This window comes from Budorcas taxicolor, chromosome 8 (genome assembly GCF_023091745.1).
Source record: "Budorcas taxicolor isolate Tak-1 chromosome 8, Takin1.1, whole genome shotgun sequence".
NCBI lineage: Eukaryota > Metazoa > Chordata > Mammalia > Artiodactyla > Bovidae > Budorcas > Budorcas taxicolor.
Window position 1 is genome coordinate 100549458 of NC_068917.1, and position 18215 is coordinate 100567672.

The 18215-nt window shown below is 46.0% G+C and overlaps 1 protein-coding gene across 2 annotated transcripts; it reads right to left on the reverse strand.

The window, feature by feature from the left end:
• Positions 1–4750: 4750 nt before the first annotated feature.
• KLF4 (KLF transcription factor 4) lies at positions 4751–9198 on the reverse strand. Of its 2 annotated transcripts, XM_052644840.1 has the most exons (5): positions 8816–9198; positions 8587–8707; positions 6916–7909; positions 6652–6816; positions 4754–5749 (listed from the first exon to the last, which is right to left on the reverse strand). In XM_052644840.1, exons 1-5 carry the CDS (start codon positions 8818–8820, stop codon positions 5574–5576), a joined length of 1461 nt encoding a protein of 486 aa, XP_052500800.1. In that variant the 5' UTR covers positions 8821–9198; the 3' UTR covers positions 4754–5573. The 2 variants fall into 2 exon arrangements, with proteins under 2 accessions (XP_052500799.1, XP_052500800.1); XM_052644839.1 differs by having other exon boundaries at positions 4751–5749; positions 6652–7909.
• Between the last annotated feature and the right edge of the window lie 9017 nt (positions 9199–18215).

Here is an 18215-nt window from a genome sequence, read left to right on the forward strand (position 1 = left end):
AAGTCTGGGGCTTTTGACTCCTCAACAGGATTACTGGAAGAACCTGGATGTTAGTAAATCCTTCTGAATTGGGGTGTATCCATTTTGCCTGTAGCCCTAACAGCCCAGCAGATTGAGGACAAAAGCATTAGAAAAGAAATGCTTTGAGCATGTCAGCAAGAATGAGAAACAAAAATAAAACACTAACCTGTAAAGGAAACCTTGGTTTCTTCATCCATAAAATGGGGATGAGAGAGGGAAATCCCACTCCTGCCTTTTGTTCTGAGGATCATTTGAGGTGATGGAGCATGTAAATGCTTCAGACAACTCAGACAGTTGTGCAGAAATAAGAGGTGACTATATATATATATCAGCAAAAGTGACCAGGATCAGAAAAGGGGTATGCTTGTCTTTACTGAAAAATGCCTTCCATGTGTCATGACAAAGAGACTCTGCTAATGGTTTTCACAAATTCATGCTTCTCGTTGGCTTTCAGCAAGTGTATCTAGAGTTCCTTCAATTTCCCCGTAAAGTGGCTTATCCATTTTAGCTTTTTTAAGAGGTCATGCAGGTAGAGTAGGACTTCCCTGGTGGCCCAGTGGTAAAGAATCCACCTGCCAATGCAGGAGATGCAAGTTCAATCCCCCTGGAGAGGAAAATGGCAACCCACTCCAGTGTTCTTGCCTGCGAAATCCCATGGACAGAGGAACCCAGCGGGTAACAGTCCATGAGGCTGCAAAGAGTTGGACAAGATTTAGTGACTAAACAACAACAACAATGCAGGTAGGGAGTGCCAGTGCATTTGCTTTGTGCCTTGATAATCTGGTTACCATTCAGTAATATGTTGATCAAGTACCCAGGAGTACAGATGCAAATATTATAGCTGAGACATGTGTTGTAACTCCACTCAACCTCTCGGCCTCAGATACCTTGGACTGGACAGCCTTGACTGTTTTCCCTATTTGATTTTAGATAATTGTTGAATCTCTACCTGTAGCTTCATACACCCATCTAGTGATCTGTCACTCCATAAACAGCTGTTTCTCCTTTCTTTTTCTGTTTAGATGATAACATGTAACAACATACACGTGGAAAGAAACAAAAAAGGATGGCAAATGGCCCTCAGACTCTGGAACATGATAATTATTGTGTTGTATCAATGAGGAATGTTCTAGTAGGCATACCCAAATGTCAGAAGGATTCTAGAAGTGTGAATTTATTTCCTGTCGTTGTTACTAAATTAGAATTCTATTTATTTCCTCCTTTTCCTTTAAGAACAAGTGGCGAATGACATTTGGGAGGACGCGTTGCAACATGCTGACTCATTTAGGGTGTTGAGAAGACTGAAACAGTTCGAAAAAGTGGTATTATAGCACAGGCATCGGGGAAAACAATTAGAAAGATGGGCTCCGGATGTGTGTGTTTCCAGAGAAGCAACTTGACTGATATTCCTACACCATGCCCTACCTCCCCCGCAACTAAGTCAGCTGCCTATGGTGGCCGAGAGGGCAGCCTGAAAAATTTTATGTGTTTATGCTAACATTTTGGCAGATGGTTTCCTTTGCATTTTGACTGTGACCAGGGCGTTGAACCCCTAAGTGCTTCAGAAAGATTTAAGAATTTATTAGCTTTTTAGGAGATGGTGAGAAATTTGCTTAAAATTTATTTTTTTTTTTTGGTCTAAGTTAAAGCTTTCCAAAGGGTGTCTGTTCTCAACCTGCATTTTAGTTTCACTTAATGTGGGGGGAAAAAGAAAGATATTATACAATCAAATGCAATCAAAAGCATTCCGATTGGAACAGTACTATCTTTATATTTTCACGGAATATAGAACATTCCATGATATATTCCACAGCATTCGATATGTAGAGAATTCTTGGTAGTTTTGTATGAAATATTACTGAGTGCTCTGCATGTGAACAGTGAATGAGTTTCCTAAACAACTTTTAGGAAGCAGAAATAGTTTCAGCTTAGTGGTATAAAAACATGTCACTATACAATAGTGTGTAAAATGTGCTTAGCAAAGACGAAATAAAACAGATAAAAGGTTAATACATAATAATAAATACAAGGGCAAAATGATAAACACACAAAAAAGGTTTGGGTAGGTCTGGATGGTGTCTGTGTGTTTCACAAGACAGGGAGAAAGGTGAAGGTGGGGAGAAAGAGACTAAGGACTATAAATTCACTTCTGAGTGTGTGGCATTATGCTGAATGGAGCTTCAGAAGCCAGAACATATAATAGAACAGGTGGCTACATAGGCTACTAAATTTAGATATTCCCATAGATCAAAGTACAACGGGTCCCACCACTGCTTGTTTTAATATTTTCCCTGCAGACTTGCTTCCATGGCTTAAAGACTGTCTCACTTCAACTTCCTTATATGTGAAAATTGTGATTCTCCAAATCTGAAACAACATTGCTTATTTCTAAAAACCAGGGACAGTTTTTTTAAAAGAAAGCATTAATCCCTGATTGTCCTGCTTGAGATGGTGAAGTTTCCTGTTTTAACAAACCCAAACAAGATTGTAGGAGTCAAACAGGTTCTCAGATTCAAAGAATTATTTTGCTGGAAGAGGCATTTTGTTGGAAGGGAAGAGACTGAAAGTCTGTTGATGTATAGGAAACACTATTGTTAATCCTGTGTGTGTGTGTCTGTGTGCGCACACACACTCAAGTTAAAATCTAGGACATATAAAATTAAATGTCATGAGGAAAACGTAATAAGCAGGCATCTCAATTATTGGGTGCTCTTTATTATACAGTATAAACGGCTCTGTAATGCAGTAATGACAGTACACCTAGGAGGCCAGAACTGATAGGTACTAAAGTAAATAGTTTAGCTATTCGTGCATCTTGAATAGTTTTGTTCTGTTACATTTTTAGAAAATCTCACTTTAGATACCGAAGCTTTCTTCTTCAGGTTAGAAAAAGTTAATGCAATATTTCCTCCCTTTGACATAAGAAAATTTAAACATATTTAATATGTCTTGGTATTTTATGGTGTTTCTTCTACCTGAGATGATAGGCACTTAGTAAACAGGAAAATGGTAAAACAAGCTTTTGATAAACACTTTTCATACACAAACGACGTGCCAGAAACCTCTGTATAAGAGAAAGGTGGCTTCCAAGAGCAGGAGCCATAATTTAATACAAAGAAAAGGGTAACAGAATGTAGACTTTCTGTTTAAATAATTTTAATTGCTCTTTTAAAAATAAAGCCTAAATAGTTGCACCTATACCCTTTTTTAAAAAGTTTCTCCATTTAAAATAGGTACTTATTTTGGAATAGCTGGAAACTAAAAAATTTAACCCAAGAAAACCAGTATTAGTATCTTGATGTTTCCTTCCGGTCTTTACTGTTAATTTTGTTTCTTCTCCTTCAATGCACACATTTGAACTTACACAATTGGAATCATTCTGTTTATAGTCTTATATCCTGCTTTTTCCACTTAACATACCATGAGCATTTTTCCATGTCCTTAAATATGCTTTGAATATGTTCTTGGCCACATAAAATTCCATCCTATTGATGCACCTGTTTTCTTTTAAGCTAAGACACATGCCACGTTTTCCAGCCATGCTGGACTCTTAAAACGCCAAGGAAAATACTTTGTGTTGATCCACCATGAGCCTCTTACGAATTTCTGTTTTTCATTCCATTTATAAAATGTACCCACAGTGCCAACACACCTCTGAACACCAGCTATAATGGACAGGTAATAAGCAGTCTAAAGAAAATGCCAGTCAGCTTCTGTCCGCTTGACAATGTTAATTAGTCACCCACATCACCATTACAAATACATAATGTCAACAAGAGTCACAAATGCTATTTTTCCATTCTGTGACAGCCACAAACGAACTTCAGATTCTTGGGTATCCACCGTAAGTTTTAAGCTTTAATAATTCAATAAATATGCTACCAACTTACAAAAACATGGTTTAAAACGTACTCAAATTTACATTACCCTTGGTTTTGTGACTGCGTCATCTTTGCCTCTTTTGTTTCAATCGATTGAAACAATGGGGCTGGCTTATCTGAGGACTGATGAAGTTTTAAAAATTTGCTAGAAACTCTGGTTTTACCCTCTTGTGGTGCTCTAGAAGTAATGTATGTTACACACAAAACCTAAGTGAATCCTTTAATCCTCATGAGGGCACTGTGGAACTGTTCTTGATATTGTCCGCTGTGGGGAGGTTCTTTTGTTATACAAATTGTTCCGAGTGCAAGGCCAGGCCTGGGAAAGAGAGACTTTCACATTTTCATTTGATTTTAAAGACCAAACCATAAAGATCTTTTAAAATGTGAAACTGAAACATGGATGCTTAATGACTACTCTCATAGTAAACTGAGCAAGCTGAAGAATGACTGAGCTGTTTCTACCTGGAAGTTCAGTCAGGTAGGGAAACTGCTTTCCTGTATCTTTAAATGAACATTTGAAAGAGAAACCTGAACTAGGTAACTTTAATCCTATGATCATAAATCCTCAGAGCTTTCACCCCACAACATTAGACAGTACTCATTGTAAAGCTAAGTAGTCTTTTAAAAGTCTTCTTTTAATCTGTTGAGATAAAAGGGGTGCTTTTTGGGGGTGCCTTTCCTGTGCCTTACCCACTGGGTTTAAACTGCAGTTTCTGTTATGTGCTTTTCCCGGGGAAAAACAACGCAAAACAAAAACAATGCTCAGATAAAATATTATAGGTTTATTTAAAACTTAATTCTCACCTTGAGTATGCAAAATACAAACTCCACAAAATGTTCATTTTTTCACTTTGTAGTTTACAAATATACAAAATAGAAGTTTGCTTAAATTTATATTACATATTTATTAAGGCAAGGAACTATATAGAAAAAAACATTTGTTCTGCTTAAGGCATACTTGGGAATAAACCATTGTACAAATTATTGCACATCTGAAACCACAGTGCATAACAGACTGTCTGCATAAAAAGATTAAAGTAAACCAGGTGTATTTACCTGACTTAGGTCATAAATGTAGATCGGAAGACAAAAATAGATTTTCCTTGTCAAAGTATGCAGCAGTTTGAGAACTTTGGCCTCATTTGGTACCTTTAGAACCAAGACTTACCAAGCACCATCGTTTAGGCTATTAAACACCATTTTCTGTACCTGAATTTCTTCCTCTTCTAAGATCGTCATAATGGCTTTTAGAAGGCAAACAGAATACAAGGTGATCTTTATGCTTATATTGCATTAAAACACTTCTCAAAGGGTTCTGGTCTTCCCTCCCCCCAACTCTCAGATCTAATTTATACCCTGATATCCACAACTTCCAGTCACCCCCTTGGCGTTTTGTAAGTCCAGGAATATATATATATTCAAGTTGGATTTAGAATTGGAATGATAGAAGATCCAGTCACAGACCCCATCTGTTTTTTTTTTTTCCTTGAGTTTGTCTTTTGGTTTCCTTGTGTCTCCTGATTATCCATTCCCAAGTTGACTTGTTGGGAACTTGACCATGATTGTAGTGCTTTCCAGCTGGGTTCCTCCCCTCACCGGGAAGACAGTGTGAAAGGTAAAAAATACTGAATTCTCTTCTGGCAGTGTGGGTCACATCCACTGTTTGGGGATTTAAAAGTGCCTCTTCATATGTAAGGCGAGGTGGTCCGACCTCGAGAATGCCCGGTCGCATTTCTGGCACTGGAAGGGGCGGTGCCCAGTATGTTTGCGATAGTGCCTGGTCAGTTCATCTGAGCGGGCAAACTTCCACCCACAACCATCCCAGTCACAGTGGTAAGGTTTCTCACCTAGAAAAGAAAAAAACTTGTTGGAAGCTATTCCTGAAGGATGAAATTTTAAGAACTCGGAGGCCAGACATCAAACCAACTCAAAGCTGTATTACATTTCAGATCATAAACAGGAATTTTATGGGTTTTTTTTTTTGCCTTTTTAAAGGGAAATTAGATAATCACAGAAAACACAAAAACCACTTAAAACTATACTTCTGTTGGACTAATGTGTTCATTCTTTTGAGCAAAGATGGGGCAGGAAATGGATTTAGAAATTATGACTGTTAGGGTGTCTCTCCTAACCCAAACCAAGCAATAATATCCTATCCCACTACAACTGGTTCTAAAAAGTGACAGGAGATTACTACTTTTCCTGTACCAATATTATTTATGAAAGCTATACTTTAGTGACCTTCTGTGCCTACTTACACAGATTCTCTGTCGTGACAATCTTAAATCAGAATCTCAGCAAGCCTAACCATTAAGTCCTTGAGATTTAAATAAAACCTAATTGTTAGGACTAAAGAGGGGGAGGGGTGAACCCTGGGAAGGGAACAACCAATAAAAATAGTGGAGAATACAAAACTGCTTAAAAAACTTATCATGATTTTGCACAGCAAGGCATAATTTCTTGATTACAAGGGCAATGCTCTGCTCAAGCTAGAAGAGGCCCACCTGCAGCCTGGAATCTCCCTGCCTTTCAAAGGCCTAACAAAACTGCACTTTCAAGCACTGATACCATCCGCCCAGCAAAAGGCTCCTGGGCAAAACAGTAGGCGCCAGTTTGCTGTTCTCTCCTGTGATCCAGGAGATGGAGGAGATAGACTGCACCCCACATCCCAAGGGAGGCCCTGAGGAGTGTTGAGGCTGGACACCAGGCGCCCCCCCCGCCCCACCTCCACGGCTTCCCGTCCTCCTACCTGTGTGGGTGCGCAGGTGTGCCTTGAGATGAGAACTCTTCGTGTAGGTTTTGCCGCAGCCTGCATAATCACAAGTGTGAGTGGCCGTCCTTTTCCGGGGCCACGACCGCCTTCCCCTCTTTGGTTTGGGCTCCTCTGGCATGCAGGAACCGGGTGGCATGAGCTCTAGGGATGAAGAAGGTGGGGTCAGCGTCATCCTGTGTGCCCCGGACAGCCGGCACACGCAGGGCTTTCCAGCCCCAGCTAGGAATCCCCGGGACTGACCTTGGTAATGCAGCGGTGGGACCTGCGGCTGCATCTGGTCGGGCAGGAAGGGAGGGTAGTTGGGCCCGGGGTGGGGATGGAAGCCCGGGGGGAGCGGCAGGGCAGGATGACAGTCCCGGCTGCTCAGCAGTTCCTCGGCACCCAGGGTCGGGGTAGTCCTGCTGGGGAGCTGCCGCCCCAAGGGAAAGTCGTGCGCAGGCGGCCGGTGGCCATTGCTGAGAGGAGGTCCAGTGCCCAAGTGGGCCTCTAGGGGCCGACCGACGGTGCACGAGGAGACAGCCTCCTGCTTGATCTTGGGGCACATGCGTGGCGGCCCGCCGCTGTAGGGCGCCACCACCACCGGGTGGCTGCCGTCTGGGCTGCCTTTGCTAACACTGATGACCGACGGGCTGCCGTACTCGCTGCCAGGGGCACTCAGCGACGCCTTCAACACGAACTTGCCCATCAGCCCGCCACCTGGCGGCTGCGGCTGCTGCGGCGGGATGTACACTGGGTCCAATTCGGGCCGCAGGAGCTCGGCCACGAAGCCGCCGGAGGGGCTCACATCGTTGATGTCCGCCAGGTTGAAGGGAGCTGTCGGAGGGGGTGCAGACTCCCGGCCATACAGGAGGCCGCCGCCCGCGCCGCCCGGCGCCGCCACGCCCGGGTCGCCCCCGGCCCGGATTGGATAGCTGAAGCTGCAGGTGGAGGGCGCACTGGCTGGACCGCTGCTCGACGGGGAGGACGAGGAAGAGGCCGATGCCGAGGAGGACACCGTGGCGGCCACGGACTCCTGATGGGACAGCGAGTTGGAGAGGATAAAGTCCAGGTCCAGGAGATCATTGAACTCCTCCGTCTCCCTCCGGGGCAGGAGAGCCGGGTTGCTGCTGCCGCAAGCCGTGCCGACTCCTCCACTCTCCAGGTCGGTGGCCACGGTCGCCGCCGCCAGGTCGTAGGGGCGGCCGGGAAGCACCGGGGGAAGTCGCTTCATGTGGGAGAGCTCCTCCCGCCAGCGCTGTGGGGACAGGACGCGAGAGAGACAGTCAGTGCTGTCCCTAACTGCCACTCGATGTTAGTGGTGGGCCCGCCGCGCCTACCCCGCCTAGACACGGGGACCGGATGGGCAGGAAAGGCCCCGGGGTCTGTGGGTGCCAGTGCTGCAATCATGGCCCACACCCGGGTCTGGGGAAAGGCGGTGCGTGGATATATGGAGGATGTTAGGTTGTGTCTGCCCGACTGCGTGTGAGCGAGCGCCGAGGCTCGCCAGCCTGGGTCCCTCCCCCGCCGGATCCCGGGGACGCTCCCGCCGTCCCCGGAATTGGGACACCGAGGTTCTCTTGGTGCGCCCTCGCCACGGGGACGCCTACGCGCCAAGCTCACTATGGCCCAGCCAGTGTCTGGGGACACAGACACCTCCCGCCCGGTGGCCCGCGCGCCCGCCTTGCCGCTCGCCCGCTCCGGGACGTGTGCGGACCCGGTGTGCGCCCCCGGCGGCTCCACCGCGTCGGGACCACACGCATGTACAGCTAAGCCAAGGGCGCTGAAGCCATCCCGGGTAGCCTGCGGAGGAGCCCGTGCGGGGCCACTCCTGCCCGTCGTCTAGTGGTGCTCGGTGACCCCAGGGCTCCGCCCGTCCCCATCCCACCCACAGAAGCCCACCGGAGGGCCCCGAAGGCCCGGGCCGACACTCACGTTATTCGGGGCACCTGCTGGACGCAGTGTCTTCTCCCTTCCCGCCGGGCCGGACGCGAATGTGGAGAAGGACGGGAGCAGCGCGTCGCTGACAGCCATGTCAGACTCGCCAGGTGGCTGCCTTCGGACCGGGTGGGGAGCAGAGGCAGAAGTCAGGGGCCACTCTCGACCGCCGCTCTGGCGCGTCCCATCCGCCCTCACCCCTCCCTGCGCCCCGCGCCGCACCTACCTCATTAATGTGGGGGCCCAAAAGGTCTTCGGGAGTCCGAAGCAGAAGGGGTACCCAAACCCCAAAGCCAACGAAGACGAAAAAAACTTAGAAACGAAGCCAAAACCCAAAACCCCAAATTGCCCGAGATCCTTCTTCTTTGGATTAAATATAAAAGGGAGATGCCTTTAAAAAAAAAAAAAAGTTCCTTTGTATACGAAAGTTCTTAGAGAAGTTGTAAACTCGTAAAAATAGACAATCAGCAAGGCGAGTTAAGTAGGTCCGGTGGCCAGGCTGTGCTCTCTTCGACTCAGCAGCGTCCCCCACCGCTGTCGCGGTCGCCGCGGCTATCGCCGTGAGCGCTGGGGCTGTGGCCGGGGTGGCGGGCGGGCGGCTCCGCCAGGTGAGACTGGATGCGGAGGCGCGGATCTGCGGACTGGGCGGCGGCGCGAGGCGCGGAGTCCGGGGGGCTGCGCGAGGCGCGCGCGGCCATGGGCGCTGGCCGCGGGCGGCTGGGTGGGTGGGGGGCCGGAGGGGCGGGGAGGGGCACTTGGCGGCTCCCGGTGCCGCCGCCGCCCGCCACCGCCTCTGCTCCCCGCGCGCCCGCAGCCGCGCTCGCTCTCTGAGGCCGGGGAACTGCCGGCGGCCGCCGCGCGCTCCTTACTTATAACTTCTCCGCTCCCGCCCTCCCCCCGCCTCCTACCCGCTGCGCGCTGGGGCCCGCCGCCAGGCCCCGCCCCTCCCTTTCTTCTCCCCTCCCTCCAGCAGCCCCCCCGCACGTTGCCATGGCAGCTAAATAAACAAACTCAGCGCACGTGGGGGCGGGGAGGAGGGAGGGGCGCAGGCGGGGCCCGGCGGGCCGTGACGCCAGCCCGGCAGCTGGCGGGCAGGAGCCGCGCTGACGCCGGCGGCGGTGCCGGCAGCGGGCCGGGCGCGGGGATTTGGGTACGGGGCGCAGGTCCGGTCGCCGGGCGACTGGGACAGTCGGCGTCGCCACGGGTCGCTCCTTGAGTTCGAAGCTCGCGGCCAAGAGGGGTCGGTAGGGGAGAGGAGGACGGTAGCGCAACCCCACCCCCGCTCCGGTGCGCGCTTGCCGCGCAGTCTGCGCACCGGAGAAGAGCGCGATTATCCGCGTGACTCATCCAGCTCGGGTCCGTCATACGCACGCAGGAGCCCTGCTCTGGTCCCCGAGCGCCAGTGCGGGCATTTGGCCTGGCCTCGCATGGTCCTTCTTGGGCTCGTCTGCCCGGGGGTTGGGAGTAGAAGGGAGGTGGGTGCCCTCAACTGCGTGGCGAGGACCTGGAGACTGAGAAAGCGAGAGAGGTGTTCCCCTTCTGAAAAGGGCGGAAAGAGGCCGGAATGGGAAATAGAGCTACGGTTTTGATAGCTGAAGGAGCGAGGAAGGGACTGAAAGAGATTTCGCTATGTGAAGTGGGGAGAGAAGGGAGGGGCGTGAGGTGCGGGGACACCTTTCAACCGGGAATCTCAAAGCATTTTGCAAAGCACGCAACTCTCCACTTTATGGATGAGAAAACTGAGTCATAAAGAGGTGAAGTGGCGAGGTAAAGGTCAAACGGCAACTCGTTCCCTTGGCTCAGGCTCTAGAGCAGTCAAACCTACCGAAAGGGGCTCAGCTGGAAAGTGGCCCCGTGCCAGAAAGTGGAACTATGCGGTGGGACCCGGGTTCTGGAAAAGGGCCCACGGAGCTCGCAGCAGCCGTCCCTGCCCACCAGGAAGAGAAGAGGAAACGGCAATCGTTATTTCAGTCTTATAACTCGGCCTCCCCACCCCCACTCCCCCTTAGTTTGTGATCAGTAATTTTCCAGCCGGGAAATGTTTTCGCCGTCATCTTCTCTGCAAACAGTGCCTTTTTTTTTTTTTTTTTAAACGTGAGTGTGGTGTTCGGTATCGCTTTCTAAACGTAGGCTTGCGAGGTGTTTTGTTTGGATTCAGGCGCGCCTTGGGCTCCGCCCGCCCTCTGCACCAAGCCCCCTTGTCTGTAAAGGCGGCCGGGTGTCAGCCCAGGAGAGAAAAAGGAGATGCCCCAGCCCTGGGCAGTGTGCGGTCACCCTCACTGAGATCCAGTTACTTCGTACTTTAAGTCACCTGTTTATTTGAGTCCTACGCTCCTGGTACCTATTAGATTTCCTTAGAATATTTGTTATCCTTGATTTTCCTACTCCTTGCCAACCACAGAAGCATTCTTGGAATGCATCGCGCCCCGAATGAATCCACTCAGCCCTTTATGCCAAGGCCAGGAATCCCGCTCGGTTCGGAGAGTTGGAAGCCCTTGCGGATCCCCCAGCGGGTCTTTGGCCAATGGCTGCCAGGGCCTGTAACCGGAGGGGAGGGCAGGTTTTCGCAGGGAAACCCCCGACCCTCCTCCCGCGGCCTGGAGAGTTTCAACCCCACCCCATAGGAGCCAGCCAGTTTACTTTAACTCTGAAAATATTGCCTTTTTCAAAAGGAGGAACCAAGAAAGAAATACCTGCAACCTCCTCCCCCGTAGCTTGCATTGTGATGGCAAACATTTCTTGGGATACTGGGGCTTGAAGATACATGGAAAAGTTAATCCACTTTACCATCAAAGCCAAGATTCTTAAACTGCATTGAACTTGGATAAGTCCTTGATTGGCAAACCTCACCCTCTTGATGTGTAAGTCAGGACTTGGCATTTTCTAGTTAGGGAACCAGTGCCGTGAGGAGCTTTCTGCTTTTCTCTTATTTATCTAAGGCAGTAGGCCTTCCCCTTCAACAAAAGTAACCACCACAGTGAGAAAACAATATTACACAGATGAATAGGAAAGCCACTATTATTATGTCATATAATCAAGACAGGATTCTGAAACTCAATTAAAAAAGGCAAACTTTCCTAACAGCCTTCTGGAGGAGGAAAGCCAGTGCCTCTTTGTGGCAGGCAGCTTTCTGGTTATTCCTCTGATGGCATCATAAAGGGAACTCTCTAGATTTGCTCCAGCATTTCTAAAAGAGGTAAGGAACTTCAAGTTCACAAGTCATCTCCTTTCAAGGCAGGTGCCTGGCGTGACATCAGGGTTATGACCATGCCTCTTTTCAGAACAGGTAGGTCCAGAAGAGTTAAATCCCTGGCCTATATAATTTATAAACATGAGGCTGAGTAAATGTTTGATGACTAAATTGCACTCTGAAATAATAATGGAAGACACCCTTGAAAGAAGAATTAAATACTTACTGGTGACTTTATTTCAGCAAACTGATATTACAAGTTTTGTGGTATGGAAGTTAATTATTAATGTCCTTGGAGTTATAAAATAGATTTTTTTTTTTTCCTCCAGCACAAACTGCATTAGTTGGCAGAAGATGTGATGGAAACGACTAGTGCTAAGGGATTAATGTGGAGCCACAGAGGAGTGTGATAGATTGAAGAGGCTACATCAGTGTTTCAAGGGAAGGACCTGGCACCCAGAGCTGGGCACCAGAATCTGGGCATCTGACAGCACCCTAGCTTGTATGTAAATGCCACAGGATTCAGGAAAAGCTGTTTTTTTCAGAAGGTGAAAGTAAGAGATGCTTTGAAGTATCCATCGCTTTGAAATGAAATCCCTACAGATAAATGACTGGGAAAAGGTCTTGCAATTTTCTCAGCGTGGCAGATCTTTTCCCAGCCTCTGAGTGACTCTTGTGTCCTGGTAAACTCCCAGCCTCATTTTCACCTCAGTCTTGTGCAGAGGTTAAGAAAGTGAGCTGTAACAGTAGATTTCCTGGGTTTCTGTTCTGGTTCTGCTGCTTTCTAGCTGGGCAAGTTCCTTGACCTCACTTTCTCTGTTTTTTTCTTCTACAAAATGGATATATTAATAGTATCTACTGCTGAAAATAATAAGGATTATAAACGGGATCATCCAAGTAAGGTGTTTAGTGTAGGACTTAACACCAATACAGGTATGTGTTTCTATCACCAGGATTCTCCAGGGCACCTTCAACTTCATGAGGACAGGAGCTGTTGTTTTTTCATTACCATATTCCCAAGTTCTAGTACAGTGATACCGTAGTACTCTTTGAGTGTTTCTTGAATGAATAAATAATGTACTTTTGTCAGCAGTCCATCAACAGAGAGCCTGTCTTCCCTTTAAGTCTCAACTCTATATTCATTAATCCCCTTCATGGTCAAGAACCTTAATCCACTCAGACTCTTATCATTTTTCCCGCTTTATTTCATCACTCTTCCCCAGCTTCCCAAGCTCTTATTTCCCTCAACTCATGCCTCATTTTCTTTGACCTGGGCATTCAGGCATCTGCACAGAGTTCAGCCCTTTCTATTCCTAAATATCTCAGTCATTTTTTTCCTACTGTCAGGGTGTGCTGCCTTGGTTCAAGCCTTCCTCATCTATCACTTTTATTTTTTTTAATTTTAGAAAAAGGGTTTTTTAATCTACTCTGTTGAAGTATAGTTAATTTGCAATGTATTTTGTTGTACAGCAAAGTGATTCATTTATACATATGTATACATTTTTCTTTTTTTATTTGGCTGCATGAGGTCTTAGTTGCCCATGGGCTCATCTCTCACTTTTAATTGTTTTTGTAAGCCTCCAAACTGCTGTCCTCTTCTTCCACCCCCTCCATAGCCTCCCTGGAGGGACTTGGCAGTCAGTCCAGCAGTTAAAACCTCATGCTTCCATTGCAGGGGCACAGGTTCAATCCCTAGTCAGGGAGCTTAGATCCCACATTCCTTGCCACCAAAAAAAAAAAAAAAAAATCATAGTCTCCCTGGAATTAGATCTAATCCATTTTGTTCAAATCACTTCTGCCCAACTACCCTCCTTGGCCTAAAAGAGCAACACCAAACTCCTTAGCCTAAAGTAGCAAACTCATCCTGGCCCTAGACAAGCTAACAGGATCATCTCCAGAGACTGACTCCACCCTCCCTCAACTTTAACTGGATGTTCTCTCAAGTCTGTGAATACACAATGTGTATTTTCCTCATCTGTTTTTCCTGTCTGAAATGCCTTTTCTCCCCGCAGGCTCTCATCGGGCTCAGACTCCCTAGTCCCTCTTAATTGTCCCTTGGTCTGTGAGTCCTTGTCTGGAGTCATCCTCTTTCCTCTGAGCTCTAATGAAGCCATGTGGCCTCTCTGCCATGCCACTTCCCAGTGGACTGCGATGATCTGGTTACTTGTTTGTGGGTCCTGTTCTGCTGGGGCATCTTTAGGACAAATGCCCAGTGAGGGTTCGCTATAGCATGAAGAGAGCCAGCAAAACTGCCCTGGTGAAAGGACTCATCTGGGAGCCTGCCTTGAGCCCTGCCCTTATCTTTGTCAGTAACTTGTCTCTGGTGGAGAGTTCACTGCCTCAGCCCTCTGCTTTCCAGTCCCTTCTCTTCCTCCACCCGTTTCTCTTCTTTGAAAAATTCTATGAAGGACAGAGAAAATAAAGTCCTTCATAATTATGTCCTCTCAAAGCAGTTGGACAAAAAGCGAGGGAACAGCTCGGCCCAAGGCATTGTAATAAAGCAAACTAGAAAACACAAAAACAAATAACCAAAAGCCAAACCAAAACCAAACAGAGAAAGCGGCCACTCTTCTGGAGCCAAATCCATTGCCTTTCAAAACCCAAACACTGGGTTTTGAAGTTTTTAGAGCAGAAAATGAATCACAGACATTTAAAAATCAATTCTCAGAAATTTAATTAAAATCATTTTCATGAACCTTTAGGTTTGATCACTTAAGCTACATTCTTAGCCCAAAAATGTGAGGCTGGGTTTAAGCTATTTAAAAAGAAATCTGCACTTAATGGGATTATCTTAAAAGACTTGAGCTATTTTGACAGCAATATGTTAAATTCAGCCTTTCAGTGTCTTCAGCTTGTTCTGATATATTAAGAGAATGCAAACAAACAAAAACCCAAAATTTCTTTTTAGGTTATTTTTAAATGCCTAAGTACAGCAAGTAGTATCTTTTAAGAGCAAGGTGCATAGTAGTACTATTTCTCTTAACAAATAATTAGGGTCTAACATTTACCATCTTTTATCAACTATGATTGTTTTTAAGGTCACAAGAAGAATCCTCTGCTACTGTGTGCTTTTGGAAATAAATCTAGCACTTAAAAGTAAACGAATCAGGGACTTCCCTGTTGGTCCAGTGGTTAAGACTCTGTTATCCAAATGCGGAGGGCACGGATTCAATCTCTGGTCGGGGAATTAAGATCCTGCATGCCAAGAAAAAAAAAAAGGTGTAAATGAACCCACAAAGGCAAATCAGCAGAGAAAACCTTTGCTGGAATTTTCTCCTTGACTTGGTTCACCAAATTTTCCCGGCCTGATAAACAATTTCCTCACGTAGAATTGGCGTTGAAAGGAGAAGCAGAACATTATTATACTCTGCATGCTAAGTAGCTTCAGTTGTGTCCACTTATTTGCAACCCCATGGACCATAGCCTGCCAGGCTCCTCTGTCCCTGGGATTCTCCAGGCAAGACTACTGGAGTGGGTTGCCATGCCCTCCTCCAGGGGATCTTCCTGACCCAGGGATCAAACCCAAGTCTCATGTCTCCTGCATGGCCAGTTGGGTTCTTTACCACTAGCGCCACCTGAAAAGCCTATTATACTCTAGAAGATTCTGTCTCCTTAATTTAGAAGCCTTCGTGGGCTGTATGGCAATTGTATCTCAATACAACTTTGAGGGAAAAAGTCTCTATACTTTAGATTCTTAGACTAATACAATATCGCCCTTCTGAGGAAAACAAGATTCCCTGGTTTAAATCCGAATGGAGGGCAATTTTTTTTGAGGGGGAGGGCAATCTCTTGCACTATGGAAAGTGTAGAGATTTTGAGGGTTTGAAAACGAATGCTTCCCACCCTGAGAAATGCAAACAAGAAACAATTCTGTGCTGAATTTTCTTCTCAGTTTGTGGGCTGGACAAGAGGATAAGTTATTTTTGCCAATTTGATATTATGTACTCCTGGCCAAAGAAATTATTAAAAAAATAATAATAACAATACATTTGATTATCCTGCGGCTGACTCTTTCTCACAGACATTGTGTTTGTTAATCAATTTTAATGTCCTGGCTGGTGCGAAGAGTGCTGGGAGGATGGCCAGTGTCAGTATTTTTTTTTTTTAACAAAGGTCAAAATAAATTTCTGGCAGCACTCGTATATCTCTTGGTGTGCTTGATGTGTTTTTCAAAGTCACTAGCTCAAATCTAGACACAGGCTTTTGTTAGATCCAGGGATGATCAGAAGCTTCTTGAAAGAGAAAGCCCTAGAATAGTTACCTAATCTTACAGGAATTCCCAGCATTATAATAGAGATTTAACAAATTAAACTATTCAGAGACTCACTCAGTCTATGCTGTCAGTTACTGATGAATTTTTCAGATTATTGTTGTTATGTGCACTCGCTCAGTCATGTCTTCACTCTTTACGACCCCCATGGACTGCAGCCTTCCAGGCTCCTCTGTCCATGGGATTTCCCAGGCAAGAATACTAGAGTGGGTTGCCATTTCTTACTCCAGAGGATATTCCCAACCCAGGGATCGAACCTGTGTATCCTGCACTGGCAGGTGGGTTCTTTACCACTGCACCACCTGGGAAGCCCTCGGGTTGCTACACCCAACAGAGTTCTCAGAGTCACGTGTTTATGGGAAACACTGAACTGCTGAATTTCGGTGTTCTGTGTTTCATTCAGCAAACTCAGTTTTCTATTAAAATAGAAACTCCTTTGAGTTTCTTTAAAGACATGACAGACTCTTTGGTCTATGTGAATGTGGATTAGAGTGTCATTATCTAAGTTTGATTCTTTGCCCCCTCTTGCTTCAACTCAGTAAAGGAGGGGTCTTGGACAGAATTCCTTGTCTTATGGGAGATGAAAGAATGACTTGTGATGAAAGTGCAAACATGCTGGGGAAGATGGCTGGGACTTCCACCCAAGAATTTGGATTCCTAGACCTTGAGTTACCTCTTATTTAGTTGGATGACTTTGGGTGTGTTATCTAGCTGCCCTCTATTTTCCATGCCTGTGAAATGGGGCTATGAGTGCACCTACCTCACAAAGCTGTTATGAACGCCAAGACATCGGGTGTGAAAGGCACCGCTGGTGTTAGGTTCTCCACTCTAGCAATGGAAACTAACATAGTTATCCGCACTGATAAACTTTCTGAGGTTAGCAGTGCCACTGATGCACTGGAATGCAGGCTTCAAGAGATAAGGACCCTGACCGACTTACTGTTATTCCAGAATGTAATGCAGTTTGCTGGCTTGTAATAGGTGCTCAACACACATTTGTTTAATAAGTGAACTCCATTTTACAGTTTAAGAAACTACAAAGTCTAGTTGGCAAAGTGACTAGCCCAGGCTTGTACAGTTAAGTGAGTGAGGAAGCCAGTGTTCTTGGAGTCCACATGGGGAAAGAGGCCTGGGGTATCACTTCCTATATGGCCTGCCCTTTTGTCATCCTTGTTTCTTTCTGTCCTCAGCTGTGCCAGGCTTCCCTTCATCCAGAGTTTTTTTAGATCAATTTCTCCAGCAAATAAAGTTCTAACCTTTGGTTCGAGTTGGGGGGAAAGTAGTCACACTGTTATATGGGGTAGGGGAGAAATCTTAGGGCTTGATTGATTGGATGGATGGATGGATGAATAGGTGGATGGATGGATGGATAGATGAATGGATTTCCCAGGAACTACTTATATAGGCTTTCAATCAGTAATCCTGTTTCCATCCCCAGATGCTCCCTACTTCTGAGTAACACCTTGGTGTCTCTACTTCCTGAGCCCTCCAAGGGTCCTGCACCTTGAAATCAATCTGCCTGGTTTTCTACTTCCTCTGATCTAAGTTTGTGGCTATATTTTGGTGGCTTCCCAGCTCCCACTGTCTTTGTCCTGATAGGTTTTGTCTTTTAATTCTTTACTGTCACTTAAATGGGGTGTCAGAAGGAGCATCAGAAAACACTTAATACACCATGTTTGATTCTTAAAAAACCTTTTGCTCCTTTTGTTTCATTTTTTAAAGGTTTTTTTTTCTGATTTTAAAAATTAATGCCTGCTTACTCACAAAATCAATCAATAAATGCAGATTCAAGAAAAATGAATTCACATTGTACCTATCCAGATATGACTGTGGTTAACAGTAAGGTATACAAAGTTTCAAGATTTTTATGCATATATAAGAGTAGTAAAATTTATTTTTAAAATACCAGTTACCATTTGCATACAGTTTTGCAAATTTGCTTTTGTTTTCACTTAGCAATTTACCATAGCTGTACATGTTAATACATAGATATACCTCTTATTTTTAAACATATCATAGTAGTTCCTAATATTGGTATTTAATCAATTGCCTTTTGATGGTCATGTAGATTTTCAATTTTTCACTATTCCAGAACTTACTTTTGCAATCTTAGACAAATGTGCTTGTTTCATTAGGCTCGATTTATAGCAATTGCTTTACTAGGTT